The sequence below is a fragment of the Rhagoletis zephyria genome, unplaced genomic scaffold, assembly GCF_001687245.7.
Source record: "Rhagoletis zephyria isolate East Lansing unplaced genomic scaffold, Rhagoletis_zephyria_1.1 Rzeph_scaffold_00024, whole genome shotgun sequence".
Lineage (NCBI taxonomy): Eukaryota > Metazoa > Arthropoda > Insecta > Diptera > Tephritidae > Rhagoletis > Rhagoletis zephyria.
Genome location: NW_016157108.1, coordinates 10,607 through 33,982, shown reverse-complemented (window position 1 = coordinate 33,982; position 23,376 = coordinate 10,607). Strand labels below are relative to the sequence as shown.

At 34.7% G+C, this 23,376-nt stretch overlaps 1 protein-coding gene across 7 annotated transcripts in view; it reads left to right on the top strand.

Moving 5' to 3' along the window:
- LOC108362728 (embryonic polarity protein dorsal-like) overlaps positions 1 to 15,184 on the top strand; it is a 117,777-nt gene extending 102,593 nt beyond the window's left edge. For 6 of the 7 annotated variants that reach the window (XM_017615868.1, XM_017615851.1, XM_017615856.1 and 3 more), the window contains 5 exons: positions 38 to 423; positions 498 to 2,325; positions 2,733 to 2,834; positions 14,058 to 14,129; positions 14,228 to 15,184. In XM_017615868.1, coding sequence (XP_017471357.1) covers positions 38 to 423; positions 498 to 2,325; positions 2,733 to 2,834; positions 14,058 to 14,129; positions 14,228 to 14,847 — 3,008 coding nt within the window. In that variant the 3' untranslated portion in view covers positions 14,848 to 15,184. Of the gene's footprint in view, positions 1 to 37; positions 424 to 497; positions 2,608 to 2,732; positions 2,835 to 14,057; positions 14,130 to 14,227 lie in introns of those variants that run through there. The other variant, XR_001847512.1, reaches the window with a different exon arrangement.
- Positions 15,185 to 23,376: the final 8,192 nt, after the last annotated feature.

Genomic DNA, 23,376 nt, shown 5'->3' with positions numbered 1-23,376 from the left:
CAAAAAAATCGAATATTTCAATCATTAATCTTTCCAGCTGGATTTGATCACATTAGCGACCCGAATTCAATTGAACTGAATTCTTTGCGGTTGTGCTTTCAAGGCTTTTTAAAAGGTGCCAATGGCTGGGAGCCACTAAGCCCGGTGGTATCGGAACCACTGTACGACCGAAAAGCAAAAAGTGAATTGGTTATAAGCCGCCTTTGCAGCTGTTCTGCGACAATCGAGGGTGGACAAGAAATAATTTTGCTCTGCTCGAAAGTCAACAAGGATGACATCAAAGTTCGTTTTAAGGCAATCGATAACAATCAAGAAGTGTGGCATGCTTACGCCGATTTCGAACCATCCAATGTACATAAACAGGCAGCTATCGCTTTTCGCACACCGCGCTATCCTCAGGCGGATTTGCCAAAAACTGCCAAGGTAAATAAAACCATCTATAGATGCGCATATGTATATCCACTTATCAAAACATAAATTTATTTTCCGATATATAGCCATATATTGAGTTGGAATGCCCAAGCTTGGATAAGAGAAGCGAAGCTTTGGAGTTCGTTTTTCATGACCCAGGTATGCTTTCTTTTGCGAGTATGCGCCGGAAACTTAAGCGAAGGCCTGATGTCGATATATTTCAACATATTTTGTCCATGGATAGCGAGACAACGGCTACGAAATACTCTTGCCCACCCACCGGTGTTGATTTTGACTTCGATGACAATTACACCATATCGACAGAACGTACAGAGAGCACCGTCAGCAAGCAGCATAGTTTAGATACGCTCAATGAAACCGAAAGTATAGCCCGGCGCAATAGAGAAAGTGTGACCGATGACTGTGACATGGACTTCGAATGCACCAATGGCATTGAAGTAGAGTTGGAAGTGCCTGAAATTAAGTACTCAGCTGCGGATGCCGACACACAGACATCCACACCCATGAATGATGTGCTAAGGCATCCATCCTTGGTTGGATCGCGTCCGTTGTCCGCAGTCGATAAGATCACTGAGTGGATGCACTCTAGTGAGTTCGAACGTACGGACAGCCTGACTGTTGAAAACGGTGATACAACTTCGTTGAGTCCAATAACAGTGTACACCAATGTCACCAGTTTATCGACGAACCATACGACCATATCGACCGCCACCGACGAAGACAAGACCTTCACAGACCACATGGAACAAGAGCCTAAGCTCGATGACATGAGCAATGATCTGCAATCTCGACGCGGCACATTTGACAACCCTATGCTACAATGCTTGTCTCTTGGGGGCTCACCCATTGGCGACAATAAATCTGTGGAAACAATGGTTGAGATAATCACCACTATTCCTAAAAATACTAGCACTAGTACATACGCCTCTGTGGATGTAGGTGAAAGCTTCGAAGAGACGTCTACATGTGACAGTTTGCAGATCGCTTTCAGAAATCCGCTCTCAATGCCCAGTGGCGGAAAACAAGCCTCAGAGGTCATCGTCAATGACGAATATGGTTTGGTGGTGTTGAAAAACCCACCTGCCCCAAAAATACGTGTAAATGCCGTTCAAACGCCGCCCTCTCCACCTTCGCCTCCCCTACCGCTACCACCGCGCACTCCTTCACCCGGCCCAGATCGAAAGCTTCCTCCATTGCCGCCCAAGCGCAAAACTACTCAGGAACTTAATTCAAACTCACCGACCTCTTTCAGCTCCGTAGAACACTCACGCGCCAGTAGTATTTCATCACGTCCCCCATCGCAAATCATTATAATGCGTACACCTGACCAAAGTCCAACTAAACGCCAACCCACACCAAACTCTTCACCCAAGAAACGTCAAGGTTTCTTCTCGCGACTCTTCTCGCGACGCAAAAGTAAAAGTGAAACAAATACTGGTGACAAAACGTTGGCAAGCAAGTCACCGCCGAAATGCTCAACACCCGCTGTTAGTCGCGAACCTAGTATTGGCAATTTTTCGATCAGCGATCCCAATCGATCTTCCCTGCGTTCTGTTAAATCTCTACAACAACCTAACTCCGACTCTTCAGCTCCCTATAACAATATTTCCGTTCAAAACGAAAGCAATAAAAATGGCAAGCCAGTAGGTCGTAGTGTAAGCAGCGTCTCTGGTAAGCGTCCTGCCCATTTGAATGCCGATGTAATACACATACCACTTAAGGGCGAAAACGCTAAGAGTCTGCCCTCCCACGAAGGCAAAGCCTTCACTTTCGGTCAATACTTGGACCGCAGAACGCTTAGTGCGCTTCAACTGGCCGAAATACCCATTTGCGATGGAAACATGGAGCTCGTAGCAATTGCTGATCGGCAGAGCTTAAAAAATTTATGTGAAGGTGAGTTCGGAGTTATCCTCGGTCCAGAAGTAGACTTACAAGAAGCCGAACACTTCGCGCTGTACACAAGCATACCACCCGAACGCCAAATAACTGCCAATAACTCAGAGATCGATTTAAAGCTGTGCGCAGGTGCAGGTACTGTGGACGACGGACAACCATTGCTCACAGGCGACGAAATCGCGCGACGACTAAACGAAGCGAACAGAATGCCAGCCGATTAAAATGGAAATGAAGGAATATTTTTCGTATTAAGTATTTCGAAACTTAGCGATTTTTTGAGTATGCATACATACAAACGAGTATATATGAAAATCGAGTAGTTAAAATATGAAAATTAGTCCGTTATTATATATCTAACAGTATATGCATTGCTACATAAGTTGTCTAATATGTTTCTATTGTAGGTCGTTACAAGGAAGATAGAAAACGTCGGAAGATTAGCGGACAAAGCCTTATAAATCAGATGAACAAAGATTTGGGTTTGAACTTAAATTATCAAGGCATTTGTAAGTTGCATTTGTTTTTTAAAGGGTTTGAAATATAACTACTGCTTGGGTTTAGAGAACAAATGTTTTGCGAAATACATACATACATAATTAGTTGCCTTCCAGATAACTTCGTGTACAAACCTGTAAAACTGTCAAATATCAAAATTACTCTCTTGAAAGAGAGGAGCGTGAGCGAACCAGTAAAAGTCAGCTGGAACGCGAAAAACCACTTTTCCTGTTACTACTTCACGTTTTTTTTTAACAAATGTAAGGTCCTTTGCTTTCACCGCGTTCTGTTTTTGTTTAAAAATGCAACCCTGCCTATCGTTTGACACTTTTCATGAACTTGAATTAAGAAAAATTTCGGACTAAAACCTTCAACTTCTGACTGAGAGCGAGTGCAAGTTAATCTCATAAAAGTGCTTTGACTGACAGGTTTTTGGCCCTTTGAACGCATTCCTGTAAAAAAAAAGCCTGCAAATCGTGAATATCGTGAGCATCTGGAACGCAACTAATATTTATCACCATTCACAGTTATAGACATCAGCTGTCATTGTCCCAGAGTGGGTTTCGGTTAACATCCATTTACCCCTCCTGATCATAAGTATTTCAATAGTTTCATACATTCATAAGTATATATGCACATAAACATATACATATGCAGAAATCGCGAATCCAGCTCTGACATAAAATTGCATTACATAAGCTAGAACGGAGTAAAAGTGAAACATGTATACACATATGGGACCATGAAAGCCCTGTAGCCTGACTACATTTTTGTAAAAGTAGAGTTGTTGTCTAAAACGCTTTAATAGAAAGGTGTTTCCTAATATCAGAGTTGTGGATTTTTCATGTTATGTTACAGTATATATGCAGAACCATTTTTTTAGATTTTAGTTACCATATAACTGTTCTAATTTCAAATGTCTTGGTTAATTTGTAGATAGGCTACTCTGGTTCTCTTGGCCTCATATAGTACATACATATAAATAAGAAATAAAAAAATACATTAAACATTTCCCACTATAGGAGAAATAATGTGAATATTTAAATAAAATATTTACCTAGGTAAGTCGATATTTATTGTCTTTTTGCAGAATATCAAAATGAAGAATTCCAACTCTACAAAATAGATCTATGAAAAGCCTTAAATATAAGTGCACTTGAGGGGGGGGAAATATAACCTGTGCATATGTATGTATGTTTATCAGCATGTGCAGTGGGAAGGTTCTTTATTACCTAAATAATTATTTTGGTGAGAATTGATGGGATGGGCTCCGACCAGTGTGCAAACCCCTTTTTATTTTAGTATGGTAAAATCGGCAAAAAAAAGTGTGGTAAATTTGAAGAAGATGTGGTAGATTTTAAAATTTCTATTTTTATTTGTTATAAATTGTACCTATATGTACCACTGTACTGAAGCCACTTACATTTCAAGCTACTTGAAAACTTACTTGTATTCGACTGGACTTGGTTCGACACAAGCAAGTAAACGCTTCCTTGCTTAAAGATTTTTCGATCTCAACTCATAAACATGCTTGATTTACTTCAAACATAGGGTTGCCAAATTTTTTATGCGCGAAATCAGTACGTTAGACTTCTACTTGCTAAAAAAATCAGTACTTTTCAGTACATTTTTATTCAAAGCAAAATTATGAATGTAAGTATCAGATAATACTTTAAAACGCCAGAGTAGTTGTTTTTAACAATATTTTGGTATATAAATAAAATATAGTTCATAAGAAGAGTGTTATTCATTTTAACATGAGTGTACACATCATTATACACAATATTTTATATTTACGATATTTTGAATATCAATAATGAGATCATTTCCATCTTCAGTATTTAAATAGTCAAAGAATTTTATATTTTTCATTTTAAGATTCCCTTTAATATGAAGTTCGGTTTCTTTCTTCCTTACGCCAGGAAGAAAACTTTATACCAATGTTGATATTTGAGAATTTTAAATTGTACTAAATTAATGAAAAAAGTGTAACTTTTTGAGCTTATTGTACTTTTCGCCATTTCCGTCAATAACAATAAAAAAAAACATGTCTACTGCAGTGTGCTTATTGTTCAATTCATTGTACAGCTTCAGTTGTTGTAGGCTGAATTTAACGTAACTTATCATTGTGATCTCTTCGTTATATTCCAAATTTATAAAACTACACCCCCCGACAAAATGGTATAGTCACCCGGTTTGGGCTATTTATTTTATTTTTCTCAAATAAATTTTAATTGTTTTTTTTTAGAAAAGTATAGCTTATTGTCTAATAAAAAGAAACCCACATTTCAAAATAAAAAAAAAAAACGAAACGATTTAGCGCATTTTCTTTTATATAAAATAAAATACGAACATTCGTTATATGGAAGAAAGTGAAAAAATGTTTACCCACAAAATTTCTACAAATTCTGGATTTATTTTTATGGTTTCTGTAAGACAATGAGCTATACTTTTATAAAAATATAATTCAAATTAGTTTGAAAAATAATAAAATAAAATAAATAGCCCAATCCGGGCGACGGTATCACTTTGTCCGTGTTGTTATTCAAATACGAAGGCAATAACGATAAAAAATTAATACAGTAGATAGATCACTGTATATTAATGAAAATAAATCATATAAAATGAGATGACTAGATTTTTTCAATAGTGATATTTCACCCGCCGATGATAAAAAAAATTGCAATCACCATAACGCTCACCACTAATATTGCCATTCACAATCTCGTTTACATTTAAAATTGCAATTCACAATTTCATTTTGAAATATGAAATATAGGTATGTCCTGCTTGAAAATTCCGCTTACGTTCTCCTTCTTCATTTCTCGCAAGCGATTTGAAATTTGTTGACTGGGCATTTAAAAGCATACTTTTTCACGAAATTCCAAACGCATTCATATTTTAAAATATCTGGAATCCGCCACTCCATTTTATTATTTTGAATAGTCATTAACTCTTTCTAAATTTTTATTTTTTCTTTTTTGAAAATTAATGGTTCCAAACTACTAAAATTACAGACGAAATCAAGCAAGATCTCGCAAACCACCCGGTATGCTAGAAAAAAATATGCTTCGTACTTTTTGCGGTCTGCACGTGCGAGATCTCGCATGAATGTCACGCAAACTCATATATGTAATACTCCTATATTGGCAGTAAGAGCTAGTACCGTCCGAAAACACTACAGTACAGATATATCAATAAGCACGCACGAAAGAAAAGGAACACATACGTTTATAAATAAACATGTACACGACACATTTACAAAACCGGCACTCAAGTACACAATACATTGACAAAAATGGTACTAGACTGTCTCGCTTTGATTTCGGAATGCTTACACATTGAGAAGTTAGCTTACTGCCAATATAGAAGTATTACATATATGCGCAAACTATATTTTCAAGCAGGTGAAGGCGGACAGTAACTTAAATTTAAAAGGACTCAGAATCAAAGTGCTAGCGGAGATTAGAGCGTTGGATTCAGAAAGCATTTTTGATGTTAAAATTGTACTTAAAATCGGTAAATTGTACTTTTGTACTTTTTAAAACTAATTGTACTGAAAAAAGTACAATCGTACTTCAAATATCAACACTGCTTTATACTAAAGATCCTCTCAGTTGCTTCGTTTGAGTGTGGTATTGAAAAACAAAAACAAAATTACATATTTTTTCAAACTGCGGAAAGGTACCACTATTTAAGGACTCGGATTTCGATACGAGTACTTGTTTTCAGGATTTCATTTTAGTTTCTCACAGCCGCACTCAGAGCCATTTAATGATTACTTAAGGTATTCCGCAGTAACTATTTGAAAAAATTCCCTCTCAGCGTCAGTTAATGATTCGTTAACGTCAGTTAATGAACATTAAAGTTAAGTAAAGAAACCTTTACTTAAATTTTTAACGAATGATTTTGAAATTTTTTGTCTGTCTCAATAAATTTCAATTTCGATAACGTTACTTTAACGAGAGATCCGAGTTCAATCCTCGGCAACGGTTTTTTTTTATTTTTATTAAATTTTTTACCTTACATTTTTAGGTCTTATTGCTTAAAAAATAAATATTTTTTTTATCTTATTTAATGTTTAGAAACTTTATTGATTTTTTTACTTCCATTTTCTAAAATTTTCCTTTTTAAGAGAATAAATTCCACAACTAAAAAAAGTAAGATTAAAAAAGGGAAAAATTAAATAAAATTAGTGGTTAAAAATTTAACAAGAAAATAAAATAAATAAATAAAGGAAAAAGAAAATGTTCCTGCCCTAGGACTCGAACTCGTATCGCTCGAATGGCACGCTAGTGCTCTGCTTACTCAGCCATTGCGACTGTTGAGGTAGTGCACGCAAAATGATATAAATACTTATTCTTATATTTGATTTCAAACTGAACGATAAAAGTGAGGAAACAGATACGTCTTAGAAACGCGCCCATTATTTAACTGATGCACACAGGTACGCTCGAAGACTATTGTTTAAATCAGGGCTGCTCAAACTTTTTATATTGAAGTGAAATCACAATATATCTACAAAATGTATGTGTTCACTGAGACTTTTCTTTTTGTAATTTAAATAAAGCTAAAGATACAAGTTTATTTTTATTGTACGATTAGTGAATGGAAATTGTTAACAATTAGGGTATTTACATATATCGTCGTTTAAAGTGCAAAACCGCGTATCAACAAAATGCAAAACCGCGTATCAGCAAAATGCAAAACCGAGTATGTGAAGTTTTAGAACTTATTTTCTAGAGGGTAAGAACACACTTTTTTTTAATGGTTCTCTTTTTTATAAAGCAATCGCATTTCTGGCTAGTATATTTCAGGACGAATGGATAAGGATTGAGCCAAGCGCTTGTGTGAGCAAATCCAATTTTCGGCAGCCAATGTCAGTTACGCGGTTTTGCAGAATGACGATACGCGGTTTTGTACTTTAAACGACGATATGTGGAATAATACAGTTCGTTAAGAAATCATAGCGACCTAGTGGCTGAAATGTTTAAGAATTTAGTGGGAGGAATCCTTGCACATATTTACATCATATTTCAAGCTAAATGTTTACTTTTTTATTCGTATCCTTGGGATACTCCTCGCTTATAAAAGTCCCACTTTAAAGCGTTAATAAATGATAGCACCATTGAAGCAATATGCAATAAAATTTAATGAGGGCACCTTAAGTCAAGTGTGGACATGAGAGTGGAGTTTCTCCAAGCTTAATTTATAATTTTATTTTATTTTTTCGCCAAGTTTGTCGGATATTTGTTGACATTTTCCCTCAAAGTAGCGAAATTTCTTTTTTCTGCAATCTGACGTTATAAAAATGTCTGCAATCCTATCAACTTTACGCGATGTGTTGCTCCCAGGGATTTACATTGAATTTTATATCCCCTTTGAGCTTTGCCCTTCCATATGAAACTCAGGCACTTCCATATGAATTGTGTTTATATGACAAGGCATACCACAGGGCGATAACAATTTTTTTTATATTTAAATTGTAAATTTGTATAAGTGCAGTATAGCTTCAGGACAAAACAAAAACAAATGTGCTACAAGTGCTTATGGAGTGAGCAGCTCTGGTTTAAACAAGTAATTTTTTAGCAAAAAACAAAACCGACTTCAATTCGCATGTAAAACCTTAAGATTACCTTTAATTTCTTCATGATCCAATAATCGGATCTAAACCAAATTAGAATTGGACCCAGTGTTGCCAAGTCTTCGGTATGAGAAAACGTCCCTCTTGGTCTGGAAAAACGTCATTTCCTACCCAAAAACGCCTTTTTCAAATGTATGCACACAGAATTGTTCTTATTAAACTTTTATTGTATTTAAAGATACATATCGTCGTTTAAAGTACAAAACCGCGTATCGTCATTCTGCAAAACCGCGTAACTCACATTTGCTGCCAAAAATTGGATTTGCTCACACAAGCTCTTGGCTCAATCCTTAACCATTCGTCCTGAAATATACTAGCCAGAAATGCTATTGCTTTATAAAAAAAGAGGACCATTTTGAAACATGAGTGCTTTTACTCTCTAGAAAATAATTTATGCGACCTCACATACGCGGTTTTGCATTATCTTGAAACGAAGTTTTGCATTTTGGTGATACGCAGTTTTGTAATTTAAACGACGGTATGTACGTAAAGTATATTAAGATGTCGTTTCGACAGAGCACATGTAAAAATTCAAAGTAAACTGGTTTGAGATCGCTAATATAAAAATCATTTTATACATAGGTAAATACATTTAATTTAAACATTTTTAAGATAATTTTTAAATCTAAGTACATACATACATATGCAAAATAATGCATATGTACACATGTATATAAATTCATATATGCAGCTTAGAAAAAATTTTATGAATACATTTCAAAAAACTCAAGCAAACGCTTATTAGGCTTAAAGTTAAAGCGCGAACATTTATTTAATTTCATGAGATCCTGTATAATTAAAATGTCTACTAGCATTTCATTATCAAACGATTACTTTGGATTTGAAACTATTTGGTAAACACATTATTTGTGGTACAAATCTTGAAAGAACCTGAAACGCCAAACTCTGTTCGGCTCGCTCTATATTGAAAATTATTTTCCAAAAGTTTTGTATGGTTAATGGTTGGTGGTACTGATATAAGGCCGAAAAATTAATCGAACTCTTCGTTGTTTATACAAACTCTAATTGTTTTTTATTGGTTAAGTCTATGGATTCGTCTATGAAGTGGGAAAATTTGTTTTCTGCAATAACTTGCATACCTGCTTAAACTGATGACGTCCAAGTACGTTTTTTACCACCGCTGTGGCTTTTGTTCTGCAACAACTCATTCCAACTGTAGTGTTTGAATCCTTGAGACTACCCTGCAAGAACAGTGACAAATCATTTGAGTGGCAAGACTGATAGAGATTTCTGTCACTGGCTACCTACAAGTGTCTATCAAATTCTAAAGGGCAGTGTGAAAAATCTGATGTAAATATTTGTGTACAAATTCTTCCGTCTTCCTCCAACTGATGGCCTTATTTTATGGTTTCTTTTTAACCAACGCAAAATTTGCATATGTGTTGGTAAGATAAATGAGAATTTGTTAGTTTCCATCACACAATTCTTGTAGGGTATGTGCGTGCCTGTTTGCAATTAAGAACCTTTTCACCAATTTACAGGCCTATTCTGCTTGTAACCGAACATTTTGTAACAGGCTAATTTTGTTACCAACAATTGTCACCACTTCTTGCAATCGCAATTCTATTTACCTTGGTAACGTTTTAATTTACTCAGCAATTCAGATATGGAGTTTTGTTGAAATTCTGGTGTTGCATATTTCACGGGGCAATATTTTGTTACCTGCTCATGAGATGGTAACAAAATTTACCGGTTACAAGAGTGTGGAGAATACGAAAAGGGTTTAAAAATTGACAGTAACTTTACTAACCGGTAACAAAATTTTTCTTACCAACGCAGAATAGGCCTGTTAGACTTTAATTGTTACCCAATTTATCATACAAAAATTCAAATTATTAATTGCCAATTAATAATTAATTGGCAATCTATTTGTGTCAGATTCTCTATGCCACCCTGCTAGGTATGTTTAATTTTGACTTGGAGGTATGTTTATTGAACAAAGAGCAATCAGCTGTTTGTTTCTGGTTCTGTTTTACAGCTGATATTCCATCAGGGATGGAAAATTGAATTATAAAATTGTACCTAATTTACGGAAAACTTTACCTAAAAGTAGATAGATGTATCTAAAAAGTGAATATGTATTTCTATATAAAGAAAAATAGTAGGATAACAATTCCCATCGATGCCATATCACCTTCGGTACTCACATTAAACAGATTTTTGGCTATGAAAAGAATCTCTTCGAGCAGTGCGAGACAAAACTATGTTGTAGAAAAGGTGAGTCACTTTCCTCCCAGTTGTTAGATTTGATTTGTTTTTAAGAAATATGTTCCGTCTATCTGGCGAAATCAACTAGAGTTGCGTTACTTTGACCACCATTCTGTATCATTTGTATGGCTCTTCACAAAGGAAGGAAGCTATTAGACCAGTTGCCCGCACCAGAAAACGCATTTCAATGTCAGTAAAAATAAGAACTGATTTCCTAAGAAACAATTTGGCTACGTTCCAAATGTACCTAAGATTGGTTGTTTTTACCGAATGTACTTTCAAACTAAATAAACTTTTCCATCACTGTAGGTAACCCAACAGCTGATTTCGTATCGCTAATTGGGCAGCTGTCGTATGTGTGAACACCAAACTCAATGCCGCAATTTAAAGCTTAATTATCTCAGCTAATTGTCCTGTTTGAACATAGTCTGAAACGCTCTTGTAGACATTTGGTTAGGTGGTCGGTTGTCGAAAATGCTAAATTACGCTCTGCTAAGAAGGAACATAGCAAAATTTCAGCCTTTTTTGCATACATTATACTTTCAATGAAGTCTTGAAAAAATTCGCCTACTTTTTTCTGACTTTTTATACTGCTACAAGTTTTTTTGGTGCTTTTGGGAGCGTGCGTGTTGCAATAGATCAGGCCTTCCTGAGTTGGCTTTTAATGTGAAATTGCAAACATCGCAATAAGCCTCGTAACCTTAAGCGTTTACACAAGCAGCCTTTGAACGCGGGATCCTTAGTACAAGATTTAAAAAAATAATGCGCGTACGCTTGGTTCGTATCATATTTAAGTCACCAGTGTCCAAAGAATAAATATCTTTCGAACCAGCAGCTGCAAAAAGCAAAGCTTGTAAGGATTTATTAAGAAAATAATTCAAAATCAGCTCTACTTACAAGATTTAGTAACAGATGGCCGAAAGTGTGAGCGTAAGTACTTACTCTACAAGCAAATAGTACGCTTTACACTGAATATATTTTGCATAAAGAAAGACTACTGGGAAGGTGAAAAACGTAATTTTTTACACAAAAATCGTCCAAACGTCAACAGGATAAAAAAACGTCCAAATGACGTTAAAAACGTCAACCTGGCAAGGCTGATGGGACCACCTCTGAGGTACCACCTTTCCTTTAAAAAAGAATTATCGAAGTCGGTTATGCTGTAACATACGTACATAAAAAAATATTCCGACGAATAGATAACCTCCTCCTTTTTTTGAAGTCGGTTAAAAATAATAAAAAAATACGATTTTGGTGTAAAGACGAAGTCGCATTTTAAAATTTGCATGCAATTAAGGTAACTAAAAAATTTGTATTTGAACTCTTCAATAAGTTCATAATAAACTTTATGCAATATGAATTCCTTTGTAGGGCTCTGTACATCTCAATTGTTACAATAACAAGTAATTTTTAAGCAAAAAACACAACCGACTTCAATTCTCATATACAAATATAGAAGTACTTAGTTAATTTCTTCATGATCCAATGATCGGATCTAAACCAAATTAATATGGGACCTCCTCTGAGGCACCGGAAAAAGAATTATCGAAATCGGTTAATGTGGTATTAATAAGGTAAATTTCTATATATTTTTAATAGCTATATTTTGATATTTCTAATGAAATTTACATAAAAAATGTTTTTTTGACTTCACTTCCTCTTCTTCTGGCGGTTTGAAAGTTTCCACAAGCGACTTCGGGCTAATGAGAAGCAAAAATTACTCTCTCAAAGTGGCTCTCAATAGCCCGAGAAGCAGCCAAAGAAATTCAAATTGGGCACTTGAGGGCACCTGCGAGCGAGCAAAATAACAGACTTATATAATGCTAGCGAGTCAGCTAATATCTGAATATCCATACTATAAACAATATCAGTTTTAATTAACGTAAATGAGAAGAGTATTTACCGTGTATGCAGAAAAATTTAGTGAGCATGGATGTATTTAAAACAGAAATATGAATAACCATAGACGTCAAAGACTTGCGCTCTATTTTTCCCGCTGGTAGTATGTAGTAAAGCCATAAAATTTTATTCAAATTAATTATAAAGGACCCTAACTCTACGCTCGAATATACATACATACATATATAGGTACATACATATGTATATCGAAATAGTTGCTTGTTGATGTTTAAAACAGAACATCCACAGTGATTAGTGACTTATCTTGATTGTTGTTTTTATGAAATATATTTATACATATAAGGAAATAGAAATGTACGTACATACATATGTACATCTGTATTTATATACACGTGTAAACAGACGTTGGGTAATTAAATAATAATGATTTGATTGATGACCAAATACAATTGAATTTAAGTTTTAATTTCACCGTTAGTTTTCGCAGTAAGTTTATTTTCCGTGTTAATCTAGGTGTGCTTCATTATACTTATTCGCTGTAAAATTAACTCGCTAATTTACATTGTGCTGTACATAGTAGTTATATACATTTGCATGTAAATAGATATATGACATATGTATGTTCATATATAGCATATTAGTAAATTTTTATTGGCGTGTCATGTAATTCTTGATTTTCTTTTAATATTAAAGGGTCAGAGCACACATACACATATTTGCATATACCTCACATTCTTTAAAAGTGTGTTAACTCAAAATTTTATATTTTTGATATTGATATTTGATATTTGATGTACATATGTATGTATGTACTTATATACCCAAATATGAATAGCTCATATGCATACATACATACATATGTAGTTTTAGTTAATATAAATTTTGATTTAATACAATTGCACATAAATACATATACAACCCAACTATCCCTGCAAAAATTGCGATTAATCCGGGATGACTCCGGGAGCAATAGCAAAGGAACAAGCGACTAATACCACTTTTTTGATCTCTTTCTATGTCCTATGAAGAGATTAATTGTCCCTTTTCATAATGGATCGTTATATAAAACGACTAGTCACTTTAAAAAAAAAAATTAAAATTCAAATTTGAGTCAGCTGCTATTCAAACCGGGGTTCTCAGGTTTGTTAAGGGATTGCCTTCTCAACATTCCAAGTCGCACATACATTTTTGTTGACTAACTGCGTACATATCATTAAATCGTTAATTGTCCCGTAAAAGACGAGTCGAGGCTAATTGATCTCCAATAATAATAATAGCTAATGCCCACTTGTACATATGTACTCGTCGCGATTTTTTGCAGGGTTATGATTTTTTTAAATAATTAATACATACATATGTATATTGTACTTTGTGGTAGTTAGCATGGTTGGTCTTTTCATTTTATTTCCTTTTATTTTAGTTCTTATTTTATTTTACTATACTTTATTTATTGTTTTATTTCCCATATTGAGTTTTTTCTGTTAATTTAATTTTCTTAAAGCAATGGATAGCGCCTTCAATTTTCCTGTTTTTTCTCCACCTTCGGCGCATCCGACTATCAAGGATGAACCAGGTTAGTCATACAGCAAAGATAGCTTATACAGAAATATACTCAAACATATATAGTAATCGTACTTACATATGTATTTTGGTTTATTTTCTCTTCTGCAGCCGCTTTAGAAATGCCTACAAGTACAGCGGCAATTGGCCAACAGTTTGATACATACCGCAACGCGTATCAATTATCGCCGTTATCGCAGATGTCGCCATTATCACCACAAAATCGCAATGCTACGCCATCACCGATCTCACCGGCCACCAACGGCGCAAATACAGAGCAATTGTGCTCTTTGCTGCAGGGCAGCACTCTTCAGACTGCCACAAATTGCCAAATGCATGAAGTTGTATTTAATCAACAAGAAAATCTAGGATTTGGCTATGAGGCTTCCAGTGTCAATTTCAGTGCCTATAACAACAATAGTAGCACAAGCTACACAACTACAAATAGTTACCTTGGTACTATAAGGAATACCACCAGTGGAGGGTGCTTTGAGCGCATTAATAATGTCAGCGCATGCGCTCCAGCGGCTTACAATGCGCCGATCGTCCAAGTGCCACAGGTACAACATCCGAATCCGATTTCTGAGAAGGAACGGATCGAAAGAATCAAAATGGATCTCATGCAAACACCAATGACGTTAATGCAAACGCCTCCACAGGCAACAACAGTTTCGCCTCCTCCTCTACAGAATGGTTGGCTTGAAAATGCCAATATTGGGTTCTTTCAATAAACTCGAGAGATACTATGGTGGTAATTTCTATATAAAGAACATCGACACATTTTTTTGTTAGTTTTTAAACTTATCGAACAAATATTTAAACATTTTTTGTACCTAAACTTATACAATTTAGATAGTTATTTTTCTGTATAAGCGTAAATATTTGTATTGATGTTCTTAGAAAATAAGATTTTCAAATTAATAAGTAAGTAATGCATATTTTTGCCAATATGTATCGTTAAAATTTATATGGCACATACTCTTATGTATAAGCAACATATGTACATACACGTGTATAAATATATGTATATAGATTTGTTTACATTGTGATAAATATGTACAAACATCATAAAGGTTTGAAACTAAATAAATAAATAAAAAATAAAAAAATTTAAATAAATAAAACGTTAAAATCAAGTAAAAAGCTTCGCTAATTGCCTTTCTCCTTTGCAGAGTTCCGCCAGTTAACACGAGGCAGGGGCGAACGTTGATAGGGATCTTGGGGGTTCAAAGCTTACGAAAGAGTAAAACTAATTGGACTCGAATTGCTTCTTTCATGTTCATGTTTTGCATGTTCAATATCATTTAAAGTTTCAACGTGAACGCGGTATTACTGATGCATATTTTGAGATAAAATTAATTTACCTATTTGGGAGAAAAAGTGTATGTATTTTCAATGTCCGTGAATTACCAAAACAAAAATTGCTACCTACCGAATGCATTCCGTAAAAATAACGAACTTTTTTAAAGCGAAAAATTCTGCCCGCCCGGCTGCCGAGTTGCACAAACTACAGTGCCAACCGAAAATTCTCCTGATGAGTCGGGGTCGTATTTGAGCACAGGCTACATAGGCGCTAGCCTAGAGGCCCGCGTCACAAGAGGGCCCGCGCCACATGAAAAATCAAAAAAAAAAAAAACAGGAAAAATTATAAAATGGTGGAAAACTTGTAAGTATATTTACAATTTCTAAGCAATGTAGGAGGCACTGAAGGAGAGTCAATCAAAAACATGTTTAGTTTAGTTAATTTTTTGCCCTAATCGAAGGAGATTCACATTGTAGTATAACGTAATTTTAGTACTAAATACTAGCTGATTTATTTTATTAAGCAAGGCAGGTAACTGGAGTACGCGTGCCACTGGCACAGCATAGGGATCAGGTTGATACCACTCACTCCGCCGGGCCACAGTTTCGATAGCCTTGATATAAGTCACTGTGATTACAAATCTGAGGTCTTACTTTGGGTAACTTTTGTACTTTCGATGAGTATAAAGGCCCCTCTACATATAACTTTCGCGTCGATTTGGAGTTCGCCTCGCTGGGTAAAACAGTGAATTTGTTAGGTCTGATCATTTGACCAGGGTAGCCCGGTTACCCGGATATTTTACCAGCCGGGTCTACCCGGGCATCGGAAAAAATGTGGGGAAGTAAAATTTAGGCGTAGTTACGATTATAATATACCACACACGAATATACAGAGGAAAATTTATAAGAATCCAGCTACCATATGGTGAAAAATTATATTATACATATCTGGAAATCTTTTACAGATCTTTTTTATATACATATCGGGGACATTTTGCGTACTGGCATATTATTGCCGCCACAAAGCAGCTGCACTGCCAAGTGCGATTTCTATGCCTTCGTTGATAATACTGATATGTGTACATATGAGTAAATAGTTATTCATAACAAAACAAACGGTTTAAATAACTAATTTACTTACTAAAATCGAGAAAATCATGGAATTTATAGTGCAACTCGCACAAAATCTACTTTTTATTTAGGTATAACTTCTTGAGCGGCCAATATTAAAGATTAGGGGTTTCAGACGTTATTTGTAGGTTCTGAGGAATAAAATGACAGGTATTAAACAAATGTGCCAGTTACAAAATGCGAGAAAAGAAGCTCTTCACAACTGTAAATGAATTTCGCGTAGTTTATAAAAAGCGAGAATTTTCTTGTGGTAGTCGTTGAGCGGTCATACTATGTTACATTTGTGGGTATAAAGTATTCCTCTTTACTTCTTCAGAAGAAGAATCCGAGTTTAAAGGACAATATACTACGTGTCACTGCTGAAATATCTTCTTGAGAAGACGCCTGATCAGTGCTTTATTTTTTTTACCTAATAATGGGTTTTCATTGAGCACAACCAACCAAAGGCAAACAAATTCATAAGTCCTGGTGTAATATTATATGTTTGTGTATTTGGGTCTATGTAAAAAATGCTCACCCCTAAATATTTTTTTATTGGTCAGTACTGGATAATCCTTACTAATATAAACTTAAATGGTTTGTTTGTTACGCTCTGACGCTTTAACTACTCAACCTATCATTAAAAAATTTCGAACTCTGGTCATTTGGCCCAACTTAAATTATAGGATAGCCTTTATCTCAATTAGCCAAAGCGACGTTGCACCTCCATACAAAAGGAATTTTTCATACTGCATACCTCTGGAAGTATTTCTGATAGAGTACTGGAACTTGGCATGGAGATATATGAAGTCAACACTATACTTACGGTGACCATATTTATGGCAGCGGAATACGGGACAAAAAATAATTTTGCCAATTTTTTCCACAAAAGCTAGAGGATTCTAGCTAGAGGCTAGAGGACCTCTTTCAATGATCCTAGATTTATTAGCCCGGAAACACCATATTTATATAACATATGTTTTTCATATCTTTTGTGAAACCAGAACATAAATAGTGAGTTGTATTATCTTACATTTGTATAACATGTTTCAATAACTTTGTAGTTTGTGCTGGGGATTTTTTCCCTGAAAATTTGGTACAAACATTTCTAGGCAGAGAAACATTATGGCTGCGTTTCTTTATACATTCCGGATAAACCCATTTCACAACCAGAATGAACAGAATGCCATTGAAATATACGTTTACATATCATCAGGAACGTTCTAAAGAATAAGTAAACAAAAAAGTTTATTCCAAACGTTCAGAATGAATAAAGAAATACAGCCTATGAAAATATCCGACGAAGCACGAATGGATTTCAGACTCGGATTTCGGCCAAGCACTAGGGTGACCAGATGAGTCGAAGGAAAAATCAGGACACTGCATTTTTGAAAGTTAACACAATCACTTTATTTCCCATCAGACTTGAGTTTTGAAATGATAAGAATTGAGAGTTCTCAGTTGAAAGTTGTGGGATGTAGGCAAGCGACGCACAGTGTTTCGACTATATGGAGGCAGTTGGAAATAATAGTAAACCTGCAACAATTTCACTGAAACTTGACATGTGCTCTAGGTTTACTTAGAAATAGGGAATTATGAAATTTGGTAAAGACGGAATGATTGCCACGCCTTCTACTCTTGTGGGCGGAAACATTAAATTTCATCATATTTCGATGAAATTTAGTTTGTGCTCACTTTTTTATTAGAAAAACCTAAATATGAAATATGGGGAAGATTGCATCACTATAACGTCCAAAAATCACAAAAAAATGTGGGCCAGTCGTTAAATGTAATGGAATTTTGGTAAATTTTTTTTCCTGCTTTTCACTCTCAGAAAACAAAGGTTATACTATAAATTGACTTAGGTGTAAATACTCGCTGTTTTCCAATGTTTGGTGAGATTTTTTCATTGTTCGAAAAATTCTTTTCGCGAAATTATGCAAAAAGAGGATGAAAATCAAAAATTTAGAAAATCAAAAATTACATATATTTGCAAAGTCGCGCGCAAATATCAAATTATATATTCTAAAATCACATAAAATTATCTAAAACAATTGTCTAATTTCAAGACCTGACGGACCGGTACTCACACTTTTTTTACTAATAATCTTTAGCATCTACATTTCAAAGCAAATTTTTTGGTAAGAAAATAGGAAGGTACCAAATAAATGATAAATACCTTCACCTGAATATTCCACGATATTTAAATAATGGATTATGGTTGAAAAAGAAACATTTTCTTTAATGGGTTAATCGCCAAAGGCAACTTAACTGATTACTCGGTATCGCGCCGATTCCCGTATTTCTTTGGAAATATATCGTTCGTGAAGAAGGGGAGTGAGTAAATAATGTGAAATGTGGTATTTGTGACTTTTACTTTTCCATCTCTAAGTCCAACTGGTGTTTTTTATCAACTGTCACCATGACTTTTTTGTACCTGCCTCCATATAGTCGAAACACTGTGCGACGCTGTGAAAATCTTTTTCAAGGTCGCCGACAAAAGCTCAACACCTTCTTTAAGTACAATAGGTAGGATGCTAAGGATAAAACTCAGGTCAGCTTTGTAAAAATCAGGATAAATTAATTATCAGTCAGGACACTTTAATTTGGCCCTGAAATCAGGGCATGTCCTGATAAATTAGGACGTCTGGCCACCCTACCAAGCGCAGTGCAGTGAATAGCATCCGGAATGTGCTGAATTGCAAAGCGTCCCTTTGAAGCAGAGCTGAAAACCGGTTTTGAACCGAACCGCCGCTTTTTCGTACTTTAAGCCGAACCACGGACCGAACCATTTTTATTTTGAAATTCCAAAACCGAAGTGAAAACCACTCCAAAATGTGGTTCGGTTCGGTTCAAAATAAAAACTAACTTAAGCATTTTCAAGTTTTTTAGCCCTTATGGTAAAACTGTTTAAATGTTTCTCTTTCATGGGGACTCCGTGAGTCTCACTACGAAGTTAAGAACCTAGACAAGATTTTGAGGGTCGATTCAAAATTCTAAAGCCGAATTTCCACTATGCATTAAAATTACAAAAAAGTTTTCCATTTAAAAAATGCCCTGTAGGAGGGCCAAACTCTGTCATTGCAATTTTCGCCATTTAATGCCTTGTGGAAATCTAGCATAAATATGCAATGTTTGTGTACTCGACTAGACTTACGAATAGTTGAAATCTTAATTTAATACAAATCACTTAAATAATACTATCTTCTGACTCAATTAGGGATACCAGTTGAACAAACAGGGGCCTATTTCATAGAGTGACAGTGATAGTTTTGTAACAGGCAGGCATTTTTCGTATTGTCAATGACAATTAGACAGATTAGTGGTTTTTTTTTGCATAACAATAATTGTCACCACCGCTTCAATCCCATGAGAAATTCCATTGAAAAAGTGACAAATTATCATTGTCATAACAAATTTTTATGTAATTCATATGTTATATTTGCATTTGGATTATTTTAGTTTTAAGAAATATTCAAATTATTGAAAACTGATGAAATGGGCGCAATTACCATATAAACAAATTCTCTTGTGAAAACATTCCAAAGGAGCTATTCAGTTTTGTCGCTATTGTCGCGACAATTTTGTCGTAGTGACAATTGTTAGCACCATTGTCGACAATATTCCAGTATTGTCACTATCGCTTTAAAAAAAAATCACAGTTACCTACAAGCGTATATGAAACAGAAAAAATGTCGACAACAATTCTGGCTGTGAAATTTTATAGAAAAATCGACAATTTTAGCACCTGTCACGTTTTGAAACAGGCCCCAGGTCAAGAAAATGTTGGAAAAACCCAAACTCAAACACCAAACCATCTATTTATTCCCTATGCAATTTTTCGCGGTGTATTCAGAAATACCACAGTATAAAACGGATTTTTAGGACTTAAAAACCTATAAAAAAGGCAAAATAAGGCAATTTTCAGATCAGACTTAATCTGCACTTAAATGACCAATATTGGCTATTAAAATGTAATATATGGGTGTTTCCATACAGCCGTACGCGACATTCGTACGCTTATAGAGTAACGTAAATCCATCAAAAATAGAAGTTACTGAAAAAAAAGGTTACGGTTATGTTGCAACCAAAGGGTACTATGTTTGAGAAAAAAAAGCAACCTCGAAACTTTGGTGTGGAAAATATCCGTTCAAAACCAGGTGATAACGTACGCGACAAAAAAAGAAGTGGTTTTAAGGCACATATACATATATGCGAAAGTCTACGAATCATGACAGTTTTTCTGGCATTAGAAATCGCAAAAAAAGGCAAAATAAGGCACTAAAAAAGACAAAAACCGAAAAATAATCAAAAATACATTTATTTATTTAGCTATGACCTAGTTTCATTATATGAAAAATTTGTACTTTGAATCTTTGACTATTTTCTATTAGTTGTAGTTACATTGAACCACAAGATGAATTTTGAAGTTTTCTGGCAGCATTTTCATTAGATTTTCGCGAATAAAAGCCTTGAATATACTAAACGTGCGCTAGACGTGAGTTCATACAAGTGGCGCCCAATTTAAATATGAAACGTTTAAGACTTTCATATTATCAGGAATAAGGGCTTTTTCCTTGCTCTTTACAATTAAAGAAAAGGCAAAACAATGCAAAAATCTTGAAAAGGCAAAATCAAATGTGTATAAATGAAATCAGGGAAAGCTAAATCGTTGACATTGTTAATCAAATATACTCTATCTCTTTAGCGGAAGAAAGTCAATTTCCATAAAATCCGTTCCCTGGTCATAACTAATAAAAAATTCAAAATTCAATTTCTAGATTTATATGATGGATTTCATCGAATTACAACTCCCACATAATTTTTTGAAAAAATAAATAAAAATATTAGTCACGTCTTTTTCAATTTCAGTTGCGATATTGTTTCGTCTTTTTGCATTTGAGGGGACGATATATACAATTGAAATCAAATTTTTTCTAATCCGAAAAGTGGCTGATTTCAAAGAATTTTATTTTAAGCACATATGCATAAACTGGGACGCGATAAGCAAGTATTGGCTATTTTTCTTTAGTCAATTTAATGTTTATTATTTTTTATGAAAATATAGCTGACTACTTAAAAAATACCATTTAAATCCAAACTTCATATTTTGTGAAAATATTATGAAAATTCTGCAACTTTTCACCAAAATGTTTAACGTTTTAATCAGCATCCTTAGAAATTTTAGTATAATAATAAAAATAAAAATTTAAGCTACTTAGCATTTACCGCTTATTTTTGGCAAATTGTTTGTTGACGGTGTGTCGCATTTTTCACATATAAAAAACTTTTTGAACGTACTTTATATGGCAAAAAAATCGTGACACCGTCATAAAAAAATGCTAAAAATCTGCAGTAAGTCCTCGCTAGTTCAAATTTGCACCTCATTAAACTAGAATTTAATAGACTACACAACTGCATACCACATTTTTTTCTAAAGATGCTGACTAAAAAGTTAAAAATTTTGCAGAAATTTCATAATTTCTGCACAAACTCTCTGGGAAGACAATATCTATGAATAATTGTATCATGGTGGTAATATCCTTTAGTGTTGCTTATTATTGCTCTTTGACCGGTATGTGCAGAGATTGAGAACGTCTTTAAAAACGGGAACGTTTCGAATATATGGACATCAAAATAAATTACATAGTTTAATTGTTAAAAACTTTAAAAGCGACCGGCTTTTTCAATATAAATTACTGTTTTTTTCTCGAAATAATGTTGCCCTATTTTCGTTAGAATTTACACAGCTTTACGTGTTCATTTTTCAAAATACTGCCCTCCGAAAAGTAACCTGCTGCAAATGTTACAATATAAGAAGGCAAAATTTTTCAACAGAAAAAAACGTCATAAGTTTGTAATTGATCTATCTTATTACAACGCTTTTATCAACTTGCAATGTTGTGTGTCCAGACACCATTCATTTATATAAAACGTTTGCTTTGCAAAGATTCTATAAAAAAGTATAGTGCATAGGGCGACATTTACCTCTCAACCGACGAGGTTGAGGTTGTCTGGGTTATGCTATACATATGTACATACATCCTCTGCGCAGAAATATTGTGGAGGGCATATATAAAATTTATTTAAACGGAACACTTGGGTATAGTCACAAGCATATCAAATGAAAGGGAAATAAATGTTCTTTATACCAAAAGTAAGATAACAGTATACTAATAGAGCTACTTTTGAAGAAAAAGCAGTTAAAAAGGGAATTTTTTCATATATGGTTTATAAAAATCAATTCTTATCAGAAATTTTAACTGCAAGGTACAAGGAATGCCCACCGGAATTAATTTCCCTTAAAACGGTATATTAACTTTTACAAACGCTACACTAGTTTTTGAGATATTGCGGTTTTTCGAAAAGTAAATATCGATCTTTGACCGTCAATATCTCGCTTATTTTTAAGTTCCGCAAGTAAATTTAAGTATCGTTATAATCAGTACAAAATGTTCTATCTATTCCTGCTTTAAGTTTTTTTCTAGCGAAACGGTGCCTTCTGAACGTGCCCATTGATTAAACAACCTACCAGTCAATCTTGGTTGTTTGGTACAAACACGGGGCTGCATATCTCATATTTAAAAGGCCAATAAGTGCAGTGGCTGGTTAACACTAATCTCCGGTTAAACATAGTTATCGACGTTACCGACTCCCTGTTATATGCATGGAGTTTAAGACGTCGATAACGATGTTTAACCGAAGATTAGTGTTAACCAGACATTGAGTAACCGAATAGTGGAAGTTTATCAACAACCGCTTCTTAAGTAGGCCATCTAAAATTGGGCCTTAACTTTGCTGACTAAGGCCCAGTTGTTCAATGTCTGGTTATCCTACTTTCCGGTTAA